Below are 18,198 nucleotides of genomic sequence, written 5' to 3'. Positions count from 1 at the left end.
TATTCAGCAAGGAGGGATGAGGTATGGATACTGGTGGATGGATTGAAATGCACACCCAGGCAGTGACTGCACACATATCTCGCCCCCATATTTGTGTCCAATGCTGTCAGAGTGAAGATAAGCACCTGCCTGGAGTGAGGGTGAATTAGTAAAGCAAAACACATGATAGATGTCTATGTCTATGCAAATACAGATCTGTGTGGAAGGAATAAGCAGAAATTCAATGCAGCCTGTAGGGAACAGAGTGATTATGTATGTATTTGGAAACCTCCCCTTTTATTTATGTTATCCTTTTGTTTATGTTATCAACTTGATATGCCTTTAAAGAACAAATGGAATGTCATGCAGAATAAACTCTTATCATAGTGTGTGACAGCAATGCTAAGCAAGTTTACTCACATCTTGTTTTAGTGTATTTAAATGGGACTTACTTCCAGAAAAACATTTTTAGGATTACACTGTGTTACAGCCCACAGTACATTCAAGGATAATGAGCATTCTTTATTACTATTCAATGAACTGCAACATTTAACTAGTAGATTAATCACCTAATACTTCTGTTCAAATTATTCACTTCAAGGTAAGAATACTAATTTTATTTTAAGTTTTTTCCTAGCATGTTACTATAATATCATAGAATGAAAATCGAAACATTTGCATTGGCCTTTCCTCCTAGCAATGAAAGACAGTGTTCGCTTATTAAATTGCAAACAATGTCATAATTTCTTCCATATTTCAGTAATTGAGGTTTGGTAATATGCAATAGTATTTAAATTTAAAGTCAAGTAGATGACCTAAACAGTATATGACTAAGAAATTCATGAAGTATTCTTTCATCAGACAACAGCGCTGCTATTTAGGCTTTGGTAATGCAAATGTTAAAGGATTTCTAAACTATAACATTTCACAGCTGGAGAATTCAATGTCCATTTAATCCAAATATTTGCCACCTGAAGCCCAAGACTCCATTCCTCTTGTTGAAAGCTGTGGCCTTCATATTTGAACTGGCAATGGGGGGTTGTAGATAATGCTGGTTAAGAATGAGCATACGTTATCTATTTGTATCAAAATGACCATTTTGAATATCAGGTGTCTTTTAAATCATTTTCCTTTGAAATGGAATGGGATGGGCCGAAGTAATGAATGCTTACCAAAGTCCACCAAAGTATTACCACGGATGGAAAGATTTTAGCTTGCAAAGGGTGATTTTCCTCCATTCTGTTGCTGTCCAAAATGTCACACCCTGTATTGTAGCTTTCAGTGTGTGGGTGAAGGGGACTTTGGTAACCAATAGAAAAACTATTAAATGAAACCAGTCAGCCATGGGGACACACATTTCTGAAATGTTTCTAGATGTATATGTTCTGTTAATTCATTCTTCCATTTAGGTTTATTGAACTATGAACTCAGCAATGTTTTCACCATCTCAGACTCTGGAATTATGCTCATTTTCTCCAAATGATTATTAAACAGAGAACAAAGAAAGTTGTCATTTTTTGAAGAGTGGTTTCTGAGCAGCCTCTCTTTCCTTTTGTCTTTCAGATGTATATTCAGACCACGACGTTGACCATCTCAGTGAGCCTAAGCGCCTCTGTCTCCCTGGGCATGCTTTACATGCCCAAGGTCTACATCATCCTCTTCCACCCAGAGCAAAATGTTCCTAAGCGGAAGCGCAGCCTCAAAGCTGTTGTGACAGCAGCCACCATGTCCAACAAATTTACTCAGAAAGGAGGCTTCCGCCCCAATGGAGAGGCCAAATCAGAACTGTGTGAAAATCTTGAAACACAAGGTAAGCTTCTGAGTCCACTGATGTCTATGATTTTCCCTCACCTTTAAAATATCCCATATGACTATATTCAGGATGCAGCTTTAAAGCCCTTTGAACAATACTGTTTGACCACCCAGATGGAATAACAGCTCAGCAGGTGACTGAAACTGTTGTAGAGGAAGCTTTTAGGAGATCACAATGACCACACTAGTTCCCATTTGTTCGTAAAAGAGCTCATATTCCCATTTAAACTATGGAGAGTTTCTAGATCTGGGGGGGGGGGCAGTTTTATATTACTAGCAACATTATATATACTGAGGCAGGATTCTCATGGACAGAATCTTAACATTGAATTTGCAGAATGTGATCAATTAAGTAAAGTCAAAATAGAAAACATGGTCAAAGTAGTGAAAATAAAACCAGAAATAGCACACGAAGCCATTCTTTTTAAAACTGTTTGCTGTTTTTATGCTGCTCAACATCATGCAGTGCAGCAATAAATAAAACTATAAACTACAGTGTTGGCTTGCGGAGTGTTGAAATCTGTCTTCCTCCCTGTCCCCAACAGAAATCTCCTCCTTTCAAGTTGCTGTTAGCGGTTTAAAGGGAGAGGGGTGATCGCTTTCATGGAAGTAGCAGCATGGGATGAAAGGATTAACCTTCCCGCTTTTGCATGGCCTCAGTCTAAATCTCCTTGTGGCTACTTTTAAAGAAAATTAAAATGTCTGGAGACCTAACCACATATCTCCAGCACCTTATCTAATTGTACCCTCAGAAAAACATTTATAGGGCAAAAAATTTGCTACAATTCTTGAAGTGAGGCAAGAAACACATTATAGGGGGAAGCAAGAATTCACCAATCTGTTTAGCACCAAGCACTTCAAAGTACAGTAAAATCTTCCTTAGGGTTTCTAATTTTCAGTTAAATAGTTATTGTATTTTCTGGGATTAACGTCATAGGTATCCCACTTTTTTCCAGACTTGTATTCTATTCTTTGAATTTCTACTTGACACTGGCCCCATCTACTTGCATTTCTGGCAATGTAGGAATTGCTTTAGCATGAACTCACAGAGCAAGAACAAGAGTGCTTGTTCCCTGGAAAGATCCACATAATTGAACCTATCCACACAGTTGCACCCTTACTGTGTGAGGTTGCTACTGTGCTGTTGGGATCAATGGGGCCATATCATCAACAAAATCCCAAGCCAAGCAAGTGTCATGGAATACTTTGCTCAAAGTCAGATATTTGCAAGTGTCACATTCCCCAAAGTTTGAAAAACTAATTGATGCTGGAGAAGTAATAACGTGTGGGTTGTCTGCAATAAATATGTTTTTTAAAAACACTTTAAATTTTGTAAAACTGGGGAGAGTGTTTTTTTATCCTTCCTGTCTTCTCGTGAAATTATCTCATTTATATTTGTTTCCTCTATGGCATTATAATGCCTTCATGGAAGCAGGAAGGGAACACTACCCCACCTGCTGCTGTTCTGAAGTTCTTCATTATGGGATTGGAGTGAATCATAAGTGCAATGCCAGTGGTGCACATGGAAGAACTTATTCATTACCAGAATGTACCATCAATCATGACTGTCTCCATCCATCACATCATACTGCTTTGGGATGGGGAGTGGTGATCTGCTGCTGCTGGTGGGGGCAGGGCCGACCCTACCCAGCACATAGATAAGTCAGAGAATGAGAGGTAAGGGGCAGATGTTACTGTACTATTCCTAACTCTGTGCTTCTACCCTCACTTTGTACCTAAACCCTGTCCCAAAATTCTGGTGTGCAACTAATTTAAAGCAGCCACTCTAGCAACTTGATGGCACAACACACATCTATAGAAGGAATAAGGGTCAGATTCCGAAACCAACATTAATAAAGGTATTTTGCATTTGTATCATGTTTGTTTTAGTAATTCTTACAAAACCCCTGTAAAGTAGATCAGCACCAAGGTGCTTAAGCTGTGAGGTCCTGGCTTACTTGAGCTTGCCCAGTGAATTAATGGCTGATAGAAGGTGTGAATTGAGGACTTCAATTGCTCCCCTCCAAGTTGGGTTTCTTAGCTATTGTGCCACATGAGCCGGTCATTTCTAACTCCTACAATTTGGAAAGCACAGGAGAAGAATCTTGACCATGTAATATTTGTTTGGCTTCCTAATGGATTTATGGTAGAGGGGTGATATTTTGAAAGAACCAAAAGCAGGTTCTTGGCCCTTCACATAATGGTTTGAAGAAATTGTATTGGGCGTGCATTCTTGCTTGTTGCATGTCTGGTGTGGAAGGAGAGCACTGCCCATGAGATGTATGAGGTGACACCGTGACAGAGGCTATTTTCTCTCCTGTTTATATAGCACTCCCATCTCTGTTCAGTATATGTATGCAGTATGTGCTGCCAAACCTAGAAAAATGTAAGGGAAATGAGGCATACTTTCCCATAGCAATCTGTTTCCATGGCAACTCCCCCTATATCCCCCATGGGATGGGAACCCTAGCAAAATCCAATAGTGCTTAGAGGTATAGCGAATCCAGCAAGACCAGATATTTTGAGGCACCAATTACCTGAAACTCCCATTGCCTTCAGTGGAAGCAGTGGGGGTTATTGCCTTTGTAAATCTGTTTCTGCACACTCATTCACACAAATAATAGTTTCAGTTCTGCCTCCTGAAAGACAATCAACCTAGGTCGAACTCCTTGTAAAGCACCACTGATTTTGGAAAATCTGAATGAGACCTTTTTACAATTATATTTGTACACTTAGCTTCACAGTGGCATTCTGTGAAAAATGGGATGGTACTGCTTTAATTGCTTCCTGGTGGGATTGGATTGTACCTGTACCAAGCAAACTAATAAGTCAGAACTACATGTTATTCATTCACGTGTTTTTTCCAAAATATTTATATTTTGAGCACACAGGCTTCCAATCTTATTCAATTCAAAGAATAAAACCAAGAAACATTTTAAAGCAGCAAGAAGTCCAGCAATAAACACTGGATTAAAATATGATCACAAACCAGCAGTAAAAAGATGTTTGTAACACACCATATTTTTAGTAACACAAAACAGTAACATTGTGAGAAAATCATGGCAGTGAAGAGAGTTCCAATGTCAAGATACCATAACATAAAAAGCCCTCTCTTTGGTAGCCACCTTATCAGAACAGGGTCTCTGTAGCTTCGAAGATAATAACTGAGGGTCAGAATTGTCATGGGAACAGGCAGCTCTTTGAACACTCTGATTTCAGGTGGTTTAGAACTTTAAAGGCAAGCATCAGCATGTTAAATTTACATTGTTATCTTATGCAGAATTACTCCAGTCCAGTTGGCTTAGACTGGAGAAATGTGGCATAGGATTACACTGTCAGTGCCAAATGGACGATTTTATTTGAGGTCATCGTCCAAAATCTTTGCAAGCAAAAAGGATAGCTTATTTTTGCATATTACAAATATGAGCTCATGTATTGGTCCACTTACTATGCTATCCAAACACTTCAAGCACTCTTATGTATTGAGTTAAAGGAACCATGCATGATTGCTCAGCTCATTATGGGATACTGAGCATTTTTGGCTTCCTTGTAGAAAAGCACTACTTTGGGGTTAAATTAGATGAGATCCAGCCCATTTTTATTACTGTATAGCTGCCACAGAGGGTCATAGAGCTGGAATCATAGTCAGTATCACAGAAAGAAAAGACAAGCAGAATTAATACAGAAGTGTTAAACTCAGTCACCTACTGCACATCTTTTACCACCTTGTTTTGTGATCGTGGTGAAAGATCCTATTTTATTTTTAATGGACTAATTGCGTAGAAAAAGTGGATAGAATAGCTGCAGGGTGCATGCCTTAACAGCTTGCAAAACGGACTTCCCAAAAACTCTTTGGGGTGTTAAACATGTTGCTGTTTTGAAGTCACTAAGCCATCATGATACCAAACATTTCTACTCTCATTGCCACAACCACTGGTTTTTTGAATGATAAGGTCAAACCACGCAATGCATGTGTGCTCCATTTCTGATCTTGTAGTCTGAGCGTAAATCCACCAAAAGGGCTTGGACATTACTTGCACATTTACACACAGCTTCATAAGATACTGTTGGTGCAGTATGTTGATGGCGCTGCTTTGCTGTTACTGATACCATAGGAAATAAGCTTGTGACAGCAAAATATAAGGCCCACACTTATTCCAATCATGAAACTCTAAGCAGTCAGCATGAATATTCAAAGGCACTTTCTAGACTTTTCCTAGGCTTATGATCCAACAAGAAAAGTGTCACAATCAATGAACACTGCTTATGCAAAACTCACTGTGTGTCTTTTTCTAAAGAAACCAACTCTGAAGGGAAGCAGGTAGTTTAGTGGCTTAGCTACATTTTTAATAACTACTTTTCTACCAGCTTAATTCTCTATGTCTGCCCTTCTCTTCTGTCTTCCTGTAGTTACCCTGACAGTCCACAGGTAAAGTTTCTATTAAATCGGATTATGAGTCATCTGTCTCACTAGGCTTGCCTTTGCCTTGGCCTTTTAGATCTGCAGATGAAAAGTGCTCAGTGTAAACTGCTGTGAGAGTTACAAATGCTTTGTGATTTAGGCCTGCTTCAGTGCGTATCAGACCAGCACTGTCTGCACTAAAAATATTTGTGTATTAGTATAGACAAATAACAGAACCACGGCAGCAATGCTTCATGCTATACACACCTGCAGAGGCACACATTTACCTGTTCAAAATTAGGCATGGTATTAAACAGTGGACAGAGAAATCAGACATTACAAACTGTTGTCCATTTACAGAGGTAATGATATTCTTATTTCTTTCTTAGTGGAGCAGCAGTGGCATAGTGGTTAAGAGCAGGTACATTCTAATCTGGAGGGATCGGGTTTGATTCCCCGCTCTGCCTCTTGAGCTGTGGAGGCTTATTTGGGGAATTCAGATTAGCCTGTGCACTCCCACACATGCCAGCTGGGTGACCTTGGGCTAGTCATAGCTTTTTGGAGCTGTCTCAGCCCCACCCACTTCACAGAGTGTTTGTTGTGAGAGGGGAAGGGCAAGGAGATTGTAAGCCCTGTTGAGTCTCCTACTGGAGAGAAAGGGGGGATATAAATCCAAACTCCTTCTTAGTCAGATATCTGGATTTTATTTATTTTGTTTGTGTTGGGATGCAATTGTTTCTGCATTAGTTGAAAAGCTAACCAGTCCATACATTAAGTCACAGAAAAAGGAAAGTTTTAAGCATCAGAGGCATTTTAGTTTAGACAAAGTTGATGTAGAAGGAACATGATAGAGGTTTATATTTATATGCACATTGTGGTGAAAGAAAGCATCCTATCAGAGTTCATTATTTTTTTTTTAATTTACACCTGGGACTGAACTGCAATCTTCCTTTTCCCCAATCATACTCACAAAACTTGATCAAAATGCTATTAAAAAAACCCTGATGCCTGCCTGCTTTTGGATGAATTGCATATAAATTCAATATACATGGAGTAAAAAAATGGCACAGAAATATCCAGAAACATCCAATCCCAGAAATCTAATCATTTTGGGCAGTTGGCACAGGCCATATTATAGACAGAGACCGAGATATGAGAATGGTCAATCTCTGTCTGACCTACATCCTATCCCGAGACATGCAGGTTGCAAGTGGGGTGTTAACCCTGCTCCGCCATTGAAGTTGATGAACGCCAGATCCATTAATAATAAAACAGCAACCATCTATGATTTTCTTGTAGATCAAAATATGGACCTGGCCTGCATTACCAAGATGTGGGTGAGGGAGGGCAAAACTGTTGCCCTGAAAGAACTCACCCCACCTGGGTATACTATCATCCATCAACCTTGGACCCAGGGCTTGGGGGGGGTGTAGCTATGCTCACCCGGAAGTTGATCCCCTTCAGGACGACCACGGTTCCATCAATCATAGGCATAGAGTGTTTGGGCCTGCAGTGGGACTCCAAGGAGAGACTGGCCGCTCTGTTGGTGTACCGGTCACCTAGTGCACCACAGAGTAGCCTTCTACAGCTCTTAGAAGTGGTGTCGGAGTGGGTGTTGAGATCCCCCAATCTAATAATTTTGGGTCACTTCAACATTCACGTTGATGCTGCCTCTTCTTCAGTAGCTGCAGAGCTATTGTCATCCATGGCAACCCTAGGTTTTTCACTTATCACCATCAAGAGTCCCACCCATCAAGCTGGCCACAGTCTCAACCTGATCTTTGCGGCCGGTGTGAATGTGGTCTTATCCTCAGTAGATAGAGTGCTGGGATCTGATCACTTCATTTTCAAGGCCCGAGTTGAGACTGCTGCATCCCCCCTGCTTAGCCGACGGACTTATTTGAACCCACCTGTGCAGCTTAATGGACCTAGTGAGGTTCCAGGATGTTTTGTGGAAATCTCCACCTGCTGGCGACTCTCTCGAGGAACTGATAGAGAGCTGGAACACCAGACTCTCAGAAGTAATTGAGACTGTTGCTCCAAAACGCCCTCTCCATCCCCATGCCAGGCTGGCCCCCTGATACACAGAGGAGCTGAGGAGGATGAAACAGGAACTGAGATGGCTAGAGCAAGTATGGCGACATATTCAGGATGAAGGGGTGAGACACTCATTTAGAACGTTTATAAACATCTATGAGAGGGCAATTAAGGAGGCTAAGAAGAATTTCTTTGCCACCTCAATTGCCATTCATGCCTGGTGGTGGCAGAGTTGTTTAGCTCTACCTCTAGGAGAAAAGAAAGTGCTTGGTGGTTGGGCCTGTCTCTGGTGATGAGCAGACCTTGTACAATTTACTCTGACTCTGGGTAAAAGGCAGGCTAGTGTAAATGGGAGTCCTGGGTGTGAGAGAGAATCCAACCTAGTGGCTAGTCATTAAAAGTCTGCTCGTGCCTGAAAGCATTGTAGAAAAGTCTAATTACTCTCTAAAGACATAACCAGTTTAAATTCTCAGCCAGGTTTCTGCTTTGTCTGCTTGGAAACCAGTGCTGCTGGTTTGCTCCATTAAAGCCAACCTGAAAATAAATAAATCTTCTTAGTTTTTTATATATATTAATCCAGCCTATACGCTCACTACCTGTAGAATACCTGGAAGCTGAGAGGAAGGTTTATAGTTTAAAAAAAAACCTAAATACCAAAAATGTTAGGAGGCTGTATGCATCTCCTCAGTAGGGAAAAAGACTTGTCACAGGGCCTGGACGAATCATCCATTTTTATGTTGAGTTACTCCAACACAAGTCAGTTGGTTTTAACCTACATAAGATTGTGCTAACTCATGGCAGCTAAGTTTATCCATGGCTGTATGCAATCACATCTGAAAAGACTGATTACTTGTTGAGAAGCAATCCATGTGAGACAGCTGTTGCCTCCATGGCCAGTTTTTAGGATTCCACTGATAGAAGCTGTGTGCTGGACCACATTGGGCCCCCTGCCTATCCCAGCAGAGTTCTTCCCATTCTTAGCACATGAAATAACAACAAAAGAAGCACCTTGGATCTTATACAAAATACCTTCCCCTCATTCAAGTAAACATAGCCATTCCCTCTGTATCTGATTTTATGGGAAAGGGCTGCTAGGCAAAAATTAATGGTAAGAGAGAGCAGACATAAAGCTGCATGTGAAGACACAGGGAAGAGAAAATGCACATTCAGAATGGAGCAGATGGTGGAGACACATGGTGATATAAGAATATAAATAAATACCACACCAGCTTGTGGATAGATAGCTGCAGTGTCAACATGACCTTAGAAGATATCATAGTCGAACCAGAGCTGGAAGTGTTATGTCAATATCAGAGGCTCGTCTCTATTGGATAGGTTTTGAGGCTGCTATAAGGAGTTTTAGTTCTTTGCCCTCATATCTCAGTGTATGCATATCACCTTCAGATGTTATTGTTCATGTCATCATCACATGCAATGTATGCACAGTGTTATGCACTGTGATGTGTGAAGCAGCCCTTCCATCAGAACCATCTCATGAATTACGTTTGACAACTTCCACTGAAATGACACTTTAATCATCTAGAAGACTTTGACCCCCCCCCCTCCCCTCAGTGTCTTTACCAAGGCCATGCAAGACTTCAGTGGTAGAACAGGGAATAGAAATCAGTTTATTTCTATAAAAGCATACATACTCAGTAATACAGTAAACAGCTAGAAAAATCTGGACGCCTAAATGTTTTTTGCAGATGTTAAGGAATCTAAAATAATTTCCCAGCCTGAAAATAAATGTTGTGATGTCAGATCCCAGACTTGATGGATCTTGCTCAGAAGAGCAAGATGTATTTTGGACTTAGAGACCTCCCAAAATTACAGCTGATTTGCAGGTGACAGAGAAAATGGTTCTTTGGGTGGATTCTGCGGCAATATATCAAGCCCTTCCACAACACTGCCCTTTGTAGGCTCCATCACCCAATCTCTATGAATTTCCCAACCCGGAGTGAGCAGCCTGAACTCAGAAAAGGATAACATTTCCTTGATAAGCAGCTTCCAATTGATCATCTTGCTCCTGTTGTGGAAGAGATTACAGAACGTAGGCATGAGTTTCTCAGTCCTTATCTATAGGGCCCAGCCATGATTGCCAACTGCATTTCTTCCACATTGCACTTCAAAATGCTGGGTTTCAGAGGGAGGCCCTTGTCTGAATCAATTACCTACCTCTGATGGTATGTTCTAGTTCAGACAGAGAGCCATGAAGAGGGACAAGCTAGCCACCCATCCGTGTCACCTCAGAATCTCATGTGCTTCACATTTGGAATGTGGCAGCTCAGTCCAAATGGAAGCTGGCACTACTTGTTACATGAATGCTAAGGCAACTTGGGGAACATATCAGACAGCAATTGCATGGTTAATGCTGGGGACAAGAGATGCTATGGGGTTGTCAGCAGGCGAAGGAAGGGACATTTTTCACTCTGTCAATGGCAGGTCATGTATCTTTAAATAAACAAGAGAATAAATAATTTACAGGGCTTGATTGCAGTCAGATTGGCTACCAAAACACTGTGGCTAACAAATAGCACTGTCAGCTCTAATTTCTTATGGCCCATCTAATCGTTATCTGAGGGTAACAGGGACTGAAATCTTCAATAAGGTTCATTTGTCAGGAAGACATCATCACAGGTAGAGAAAAACCAACACCATTCAGCTTCTGCTTCCTGCATTAGACTTGCCAGACAAGGCTGAGAAGATGTTTCAAATTCAGGATATGGGAGGCACTGTCTGAAATTAAACAGCTGTCCCACTTTCTAGAGTCAGCAGTATAGGGAATGACAGGATGCCAGTCCTATAGTGCAAACCAGGCAGGGGGAAGAAAAAGTTAAGGCTTGAGTGTAAGGAAATGATTGCAAGGAAAAAAATGACGTTATAGTCAGCTTTAAAAGTCTATACATTTAATAAAATAAAAATAAATAAAATAAAAGCACTCTTGGCTTTGCATCTATCCAGATAACTTTCTTTAGGTTTAATATATATAATCAAAATTGCTAATACCAGAAGTCTAGTTTATATTTTCATCTTGGAGCCAATCATACTTTTAAAAACTGTACCTGAGCACTATTTTCTTCTCTTTGGCATGTAGGTAGATCTTTGCCTCCCTCCATTCCTCCATTTTTTAAAGCTTCTTAAAATCTTAATATATCTAACACTGCAATCCAAATGTGGGGGGGACCACAGAGGTGGATGGGGACAGCACTGCGAAGGTTCTGCCATGCTGCCTCCATGGGAGCTTTGGGTGCCATGGAATTGCCCCATAGGTGAAACAGGCTTATGCTTTACAAAACTGCAACATAACTCTGTGGCCTAGAGAGCAGCATTCCCAGGCTGAAACAATGGTGGAAGGTGACTAACATTGGCTCCACTCCCGGGAACATCCTGGCCTGCCCTTCCCATGCCGGTATCTGCTTGGATACCAGCATAGCTCTGTGGCAGTGCTCATTTTCAAGTTTGTCTGCTGTAGAGCTGGGGGGGCGGGGCAGCCAGATGCTGATTCATTTGTTCCTTCCGCTGGCAAGGATGACCCTTATACTGGTAAAGGGGGTGAAAATGTTGGTGTGGCCCTCTGCCACTTCCTAAGGCCATTTGCTTCCCCCGCCCAGCTGGATTGGGCTCTAAGACTCAAAGATTTTCATGGTAGTTGGCTCTGGCTTCCCAGACCCAACTCTGATCATCTCACAGTCAAACCTGGCCTGTGTGAAATAAGTTCCCATGTATACAGGAAGCCAATTTAGATTTAGGACCACAGTTCAGAGAGGGAGGGACTCCTGTTTTTCCCCTGTGTCATCTTCCCAACCCAAAACAGCCCAGGGATAGCACCATTTCCCTAATTATGGGGCTTCAAGTACTCTGAATACTTTGTGTTGAACAGGGGTTCAGTTTTGTCAAAGGCTTTCACGGTCGGATTCAACTGGTTGTGGTGGGTTTTCCAGGCTGCGTGACCGTGGTCTGGAGGATCTTGTTCCTAATGTTTCACCTGCATCTGTGGCTGGCATCTTCAGAGGTGTATCACAGAGGGAAGACAGACTTCCCTCTGTGATACACCTCTGAAGATGTCAGCCACAGATGCAGGCGAAACGTTAGGAACAAGATCCACCAGACCATGGCCACACAGCCCGGAAAACCCACCACAACCAAGGGGTCAGTTTGTTCATAGGCTCTGAAATGGTGTGGACAAAGAGTTATTGGTCCTACTATGCAAACTTTACATTATGAACTTTTTTGGTGAACTAAAATACAAAGGCACAGAAAACAGGTGATATTTTTCCTAAACCAATTAATGCTTAAAATGCTTGAATCAAACTTTAGCTCTCACAAAAGAACTTTCCTTCAGGTGTTCAAGGCAAAATGAAGATAAAACTAACAATGCAAAGCTTGAAGATACATGCCAAGGCTGATGGTAATCCAATAAAATTCAGTGTTCTATAATATGAAAGAGCAAGAAGGTTTAAAACTGAGCAGCACTGACCAGATTAGAAGCAAACTGGAGGGACTGGGAATTCAGCAAGGAAATATATTACAAAGTACTTTGCAAGACATTTCTGTTCAAACCCGAAAGGGAAGGGGCAGTATACAAATTTAATAGAATAAATAAAATAATGCTATCCCAGATTCACGAAGTCCTGATAAAATAGAAAGCAAACTAATTAGAGTTTGTATTAAGAGAGCAGAGAACAGGGAATAACACAAGGTAGGTGGAGAAGCTGCTCAGGTTAAAATGGGTGGAATTACCTAATTATTGGAAGATTTGTACTTTTTCAGAACAAAATCTCTTCAAGCTGCAGATCTTAGAAGGGTGTACATCTGGACTGTCTTGCACACTTTGAGAACTCCATTCCTGTTTAGCTGATTTGTGGAATCCTATCCTTGTAGTGAGGTTCCTCCACCCATCCATTTTAAAGTTTTCTTGTAGTCCAAGTGTGACCCATTTTCGTCTTTGTTCATTGGACAAATACAAGAAGGCTGGCTGTCCTGCTCTCATATCCATAAGGGATGCTAATCCATTATCTCACAAGAGTCTGCTTCCCATCTGGAAGTGGGTATTTAATTAAGAGCAACTCATCACAGACTTCAATGCCTAAAGTAAAACTAGGGAAATAATTTCTTTTCCCCCCTCTTCTTCCTTCTTTTATCTCTTGCAGTTTAATGCATATTACACCCCATGGGAAAAGTAAATTGCTCAGTGTGAGCCCTATTCTCCAAGCACTGCTGCTCATTTGTAACTTACATTGTCTTTTCTCATTTCTCCTTCACTCTCTGATTTCCCCCCACTGAAGGAGTGCAGTATGTGATAGTTTCTCCCCAGGTATAAAACAGTCCACTTCCTCTCTTCAGATTTCCCCTATTTTTCAAATGCAAAGTAAAGCAATTCAGTTTGAGGGAGACAGGATTGGGATTCTGTTGTTGTACTAACCACCCTGCTGCCTAACACTCTCCATGGCTGAGTTGATGGAGGTGGTCTTTGGGGTGATGTTGAGGATCCCTAGACTGGTTGTCCTGAGAGACTGATCTCCAGGCAACAGAGATTGGTTCATCTAGAGAAGATGGATGCTTTGTAAGGTAGACTCCATGACATTATACTTCACTGAAATCCCTCCCCTCTTCAAACCCTGCACTCCTCAGGCTTGACTCCCAAAATCTCCAGGTATTATCCAACCTAGATCTGGCAACCCTGTTGAATCCCTCAAGCTTCTCCTTTGCTCTTTAGCAGCTACATGAAATGGTTGGGTGAGGTTATCCAGAAATCTGGGTTGGGTTGTTGCCAATATATGGATGATACTCAACTCCATTCTGTGCTTCTGGCTGATCTCAAGGAGGAAGTAGAAACCTAGAATTGGAGGCAGTTTTAGAATGGATGGAAACTAATAATCTGAAGTTAATTTCCAATAGATGGAAGTGCTACTGGTGGGCAGAAGTTCTGACCCAGGATTTATGACGACACTCATTCTGGATAAGGTTGCATTCCCCTTGAAAGAACAGTTCTAGAAGGATGCTCTTGGATGCAGGCCTACTACTGGATAAGCAGGGGGCAGGTGTGGTCAGGAGTGCCTTTTATCAGCTTCTATTTTATCAGCTGCAACCTTTTCTGGTTAGAAAAGATCTGAACACTTTCATGTATGTCTTGGTTGCATCTAGATTAGATTATTGTCATGTGCTCTTCATGAGGCTGTCTTTGAGAAGTGTTCAGTAACTTAATTTGGTGCAAAATGCTGCTACTAGGATGTTAACTGGAGTGTGTCATAGGGACCATATCACTTAAGTCTTGGCCTGTCTGCACTGACTCCCAATTCATTTCCTGATGCAATTCAAGGTACTAATACTGACCTTTAAAACCCTTCATGGTTGGAGACCAACATACCTGAAGGGCCACCTATTTCTTTTATGAAACTACACAACAACTGCAATAATTTATGGAGGCCCTGCTGCAAGTGCCTTTTGACACTGAGGGTGGGGTGATAACAGGGAGATGTCCTTCTTGCTTGAAACACCGAAACACTGGAACTCCTTCCCTAGGAAGATCCATCTGTTTCCTTCTGTTGCCATCTTCTGCTTGCCAGTGAAGGCTTTTTTTTTGTTTCATTTGGTGTTCCCTCAGTGATCTTTTTTTCTTGGGTGCTGTGTGGTTTCCGGGCTGTATGGCCGTGTTCTAGCAGCATTCTCTCCTGACGTTTCGCCTGAATCTGTGGCTGGCATCTTCAGAGGATCTGATGTTGGGAAAGCAAGTGAAGTATATATACCTGTTGGAGTGTTCAGGGTGGGTGAAGAAACATTGTCTGTGAGTAACAAAGAAGACAGGCAGGTCAATAGGTGAGGGCATCTGAATAGAAGTTACTGATAGAAGTATGAGTAACTCATAGAATATGAGTAACAATGAAGTCTATAGCATGGGAGTAACAATGAAGATAGCATTGCTCCCACCTATTAACCTTGCTATCTTCATTGCTACTCCCATGCTATAGACTTCATTGTTACTCATACTTCTATTCAGATGCCCTCACTTATTGACCTGGCTATCTTCTTTGTTACTCACAGACAAAGTTTCTTCACCCACCCTGTACACTCCAACAGGTATATATACTCCACTTGCTTTCCCAACATCAGATGCCAGCCACAGATGCAGGCGAAACGTCAGGAGAGAATGCTGCTAGAACACGGCCATACAGCCCGGAAACCACACAGCACCCAAGTGATTCCAGCCATGAAAGCCTTCGACAATACATCTTTTTTTCTGTCTAAAGTTCTAATTGTTTTTATGTTTTTGCATGTATATAAGATCTAGCTTTAATGATATGGGGGTTTGTTGGTTTTAATAGTTTTTAAGATATACTTTTATTAGTACGCTTTAATTTATTAGCTGCCTTGGTGGCTGTTATGAAGGCAAAAAGGCCGGTTACAAATAAAAATAAAAATTTACGGGAAAGCTTGTGGCTCGTTGACATAGCACCTGCTTTGGCTGCAGAAGGTCCCAGACTGAATCTCTGTCATCTCCATTTAAAGGATCTGAAACAGCAGGTGCTGGGAAGACACTTCTCACCTGAGCTCTTGGCCAGCCATTGCTAATTAGGGTAGACAGTGTTGAATTAGATGCTCCAAAGCTTTCACTTGGTATAAGGCAGCTTCCTTGTTCATACAAGTTCAATGAAAACAGTCATGATCATGCCCAATGAAGAACATAAGTTCAGTTTGTGTTTGTAAAGACCATTTTGAATTCAATGTGAGAAGAAAGTAATTGGCTGGGGGTTAAACAATGCCAGGATTTTGATTACCGGTAATCACACTTCCCCTGTTTCCTGCCATATTGGCAGCTTAAAGACAAAGTTCACCTATTAATCACCTATTAATCACTTTTGTAGATCAGTCCATAAGAGGGACTATTAAGATAACGGTCTTCTGTTATGGTGTGAATATTAACTTGAGGTTCCATATTTGGAAAGCAGTAAAAATTAATAATACAACTGTGATTTCTCTCTTCTTCTAGCTCTGGCTACCAAACAGACTTACGTCAGCTATAGCAACCATGCAATTTAAATACAGCCAGTGGCAGCTGACCACAGAAAAGGGCTGCTGAAATGGAGGAACTAGAAAATGGAGTTAAGCCCTTCCACACAGATATTGTGGTGCTGGGGAGGGAGTGAAAGAAAAAAGGATTCCAAGAAGGCATCAGGGGTGCCTGATTCTGATGGCTGGGCTGTTGAGAGGCAGGTCTTCAAGAAGATAGCTGCCAACAGCAACAAGAAGAACAAACCACCCTCATGTGAGTTATTTGCCTTCTACTGGAGGAAGAGGACAGGCCACGAGGGTGAACACCATACCCAGGGAAAGAAGGTGGCAGATCTTTAGCAACTTTTTTTGTTTTTGTTTTTCTATATCTTGGCAACAAGGAAAAAAGAAAAAAAAGTAAGGTTAAGTTTCTCTTTTTCCCAAAAGTTTGTGAGATGATTTGTGGTTGTGAAGAGTCTTTCTTTCTCCCATTTTTCCTTTATTTTTAATTTTCTCATCCCTGTCTGCTTACTTTCCCTTCTGTCTTCCCCCTCTCCTCCTTACCAAATTCTGTGTTGCGAAAATAGTAAAAATTCCTTTAAAAAACCCTCAACCATCAACAACAACAAAAAATGAAAACAAACCTAGACTGTGTTCAAGTGCTGATTTCTATAGGTGGTAAATTAATGTATGTGATGACCATATGGATTGAAATATGTCTGCTTTAATGTACTGACCAATCAAAAAAGATAAAAAACAAAAAAAACAAAAAAAACAAAAGTTCAGTGCCTGGATGTTTATGACTTATTCGATGACGATGTGTAGAGCATGATCATTTTTATACCAGATTATTTCTAATAAAAACCATGGTTTTGCACTCAGGAGTTGTATTGTCTTACTTGATGTTGGTCTGTGAATCAAAGGCAAAGAAAGTGTTCCTTTACAGAAGTAAATGCTGTGGTCATACATAGAATATTATAACTTTATCAGCTTGGTTTATCACCACCCTAGATCCTCATGTGTGTTCTTTGCCTGTAAATTCAATTTCAGAAAGCATCTGTAAAAATGGAAGAACCTATGAATTCAGGAGCTTTCTGAAATCTTTGTTCAGGTGCACGAAGTGGTTAAGTTCATTTATGTATGTACCATCTCTGTGGAATGAGGCTGTATCACTACCATTTTACAGACTGGAAACTGAGATAGTGGAATTGGTACTTACAGAAGGTAATCATATTGGTCTGCACTAGAACAGCTAGAGCAGTGGTGGCGAACCTTTGGCACTCCAGATGTTATGGACTACAATTTCCACCAGCCCCTGCCAGCATGGCTAATTGACCATGCTGGCAGGGGCTGATGGGAATTGTAGTCCATAACATCTGGAGTGCCAAAGGTTCGCCACCACGGAGCTAGAGCATCTTTGGATTTTGAGAACAGTTATTGGGTACCTCCATAAAATGGTTGCTGTGGGGCTGGGACCAGTCACAAAATGTTGGAGGGTTCCTAGTCACATATCCCCCTCAGATAGGAGCAACTGTTTCCAAATTTTGAGTCTCTGCAGATCCAAATGTTCTGAATTCTGGTGTCCTCCTAGCATCTTCTCCTCCAATAAGGAAGAAGAGAGCCAAAGACTGATTTTTTTCCTTTAAAGCAGAGATGCTTTGGGCAAGAAGAAAATGTCCCAGGAATCACAAGAGTGGCGCCATTGTGGATATCACTAACCCTAGAGAGCTATAAAGCTACATAGCTGTTTGCTGGATCAGATTTGTAAGCATATTCTTTAATAGATGACTGGTGCCAACAGCGGCCTATCATCTTGGTTTTGTTTTGGGGGCAGAGAAGCTCTAACACCTTTCCTTCCTCCAAATGAAACAGACAATTGATATGCCAGTGTCAGATTCTGAGAACAAAGTGCATGCAGAGGACCCACAAATGGATGTAAAGATCTGGGAACTGAGGCAAATATCTGTTTACCACTAGTT

The 18,198-nt window shown here is 41.3% G+C and overlaps 1 protein-coding gene across 3 annotated transcripts in view; it reads left to right on the top strand.

Moving 5' to 3' along the window:
• GRM4 (glutamate metabotropic receptor 4) overlaps positions 1-17,100 on the top strand; it is a 388,193-nt gene extending 371,093 nt beyond the window's left edge. For all 3 annotated transcript variants that reach the window (XM_048498003.1, XM_048498005.1, XM_048498004.1), the window contains 2 exons: positions 1,543-1,789; positions 16,218-17,100. In XM_048498003.1, the coding sequence (XP_048353960.1) occupies positions 1,543-1,789; positions 16,218-16,267 (297 nt within the window). In that variant the 3' untranslated portion in view covers positions 16,268-17,100. The remainder of the gene's footprint in view (positions 1-1,542; positions 1,790-16,217) is intronic.
• The last annotated feature ends 1,098 nt before the right edge of the window (positions 17,101-18,198 follow it).

This window comes from Sphaerodactylus townsendi, linkage group LG05 (assembly GCF_021028975.2).
Source record: "Sphaerodactylus townsendi isolate TG3544 linkage group LG05, MPM_Stown_v2.3, whole genome shotgun sequence".
NCBI classification, from domain to species: domain Eukaryota; kingdom Metazoa; phylum Chordata; class Lepidosauria; order Squamata; family Sphaerodactylidae; genus Sphaerodactylus; species Sphaerodactylus townsendi.
The sequence above is the reverse complement of the archived record's forward strand: the minus strand, read 5'-3'. Positions and strand labels throughout refer to the sequence as shown.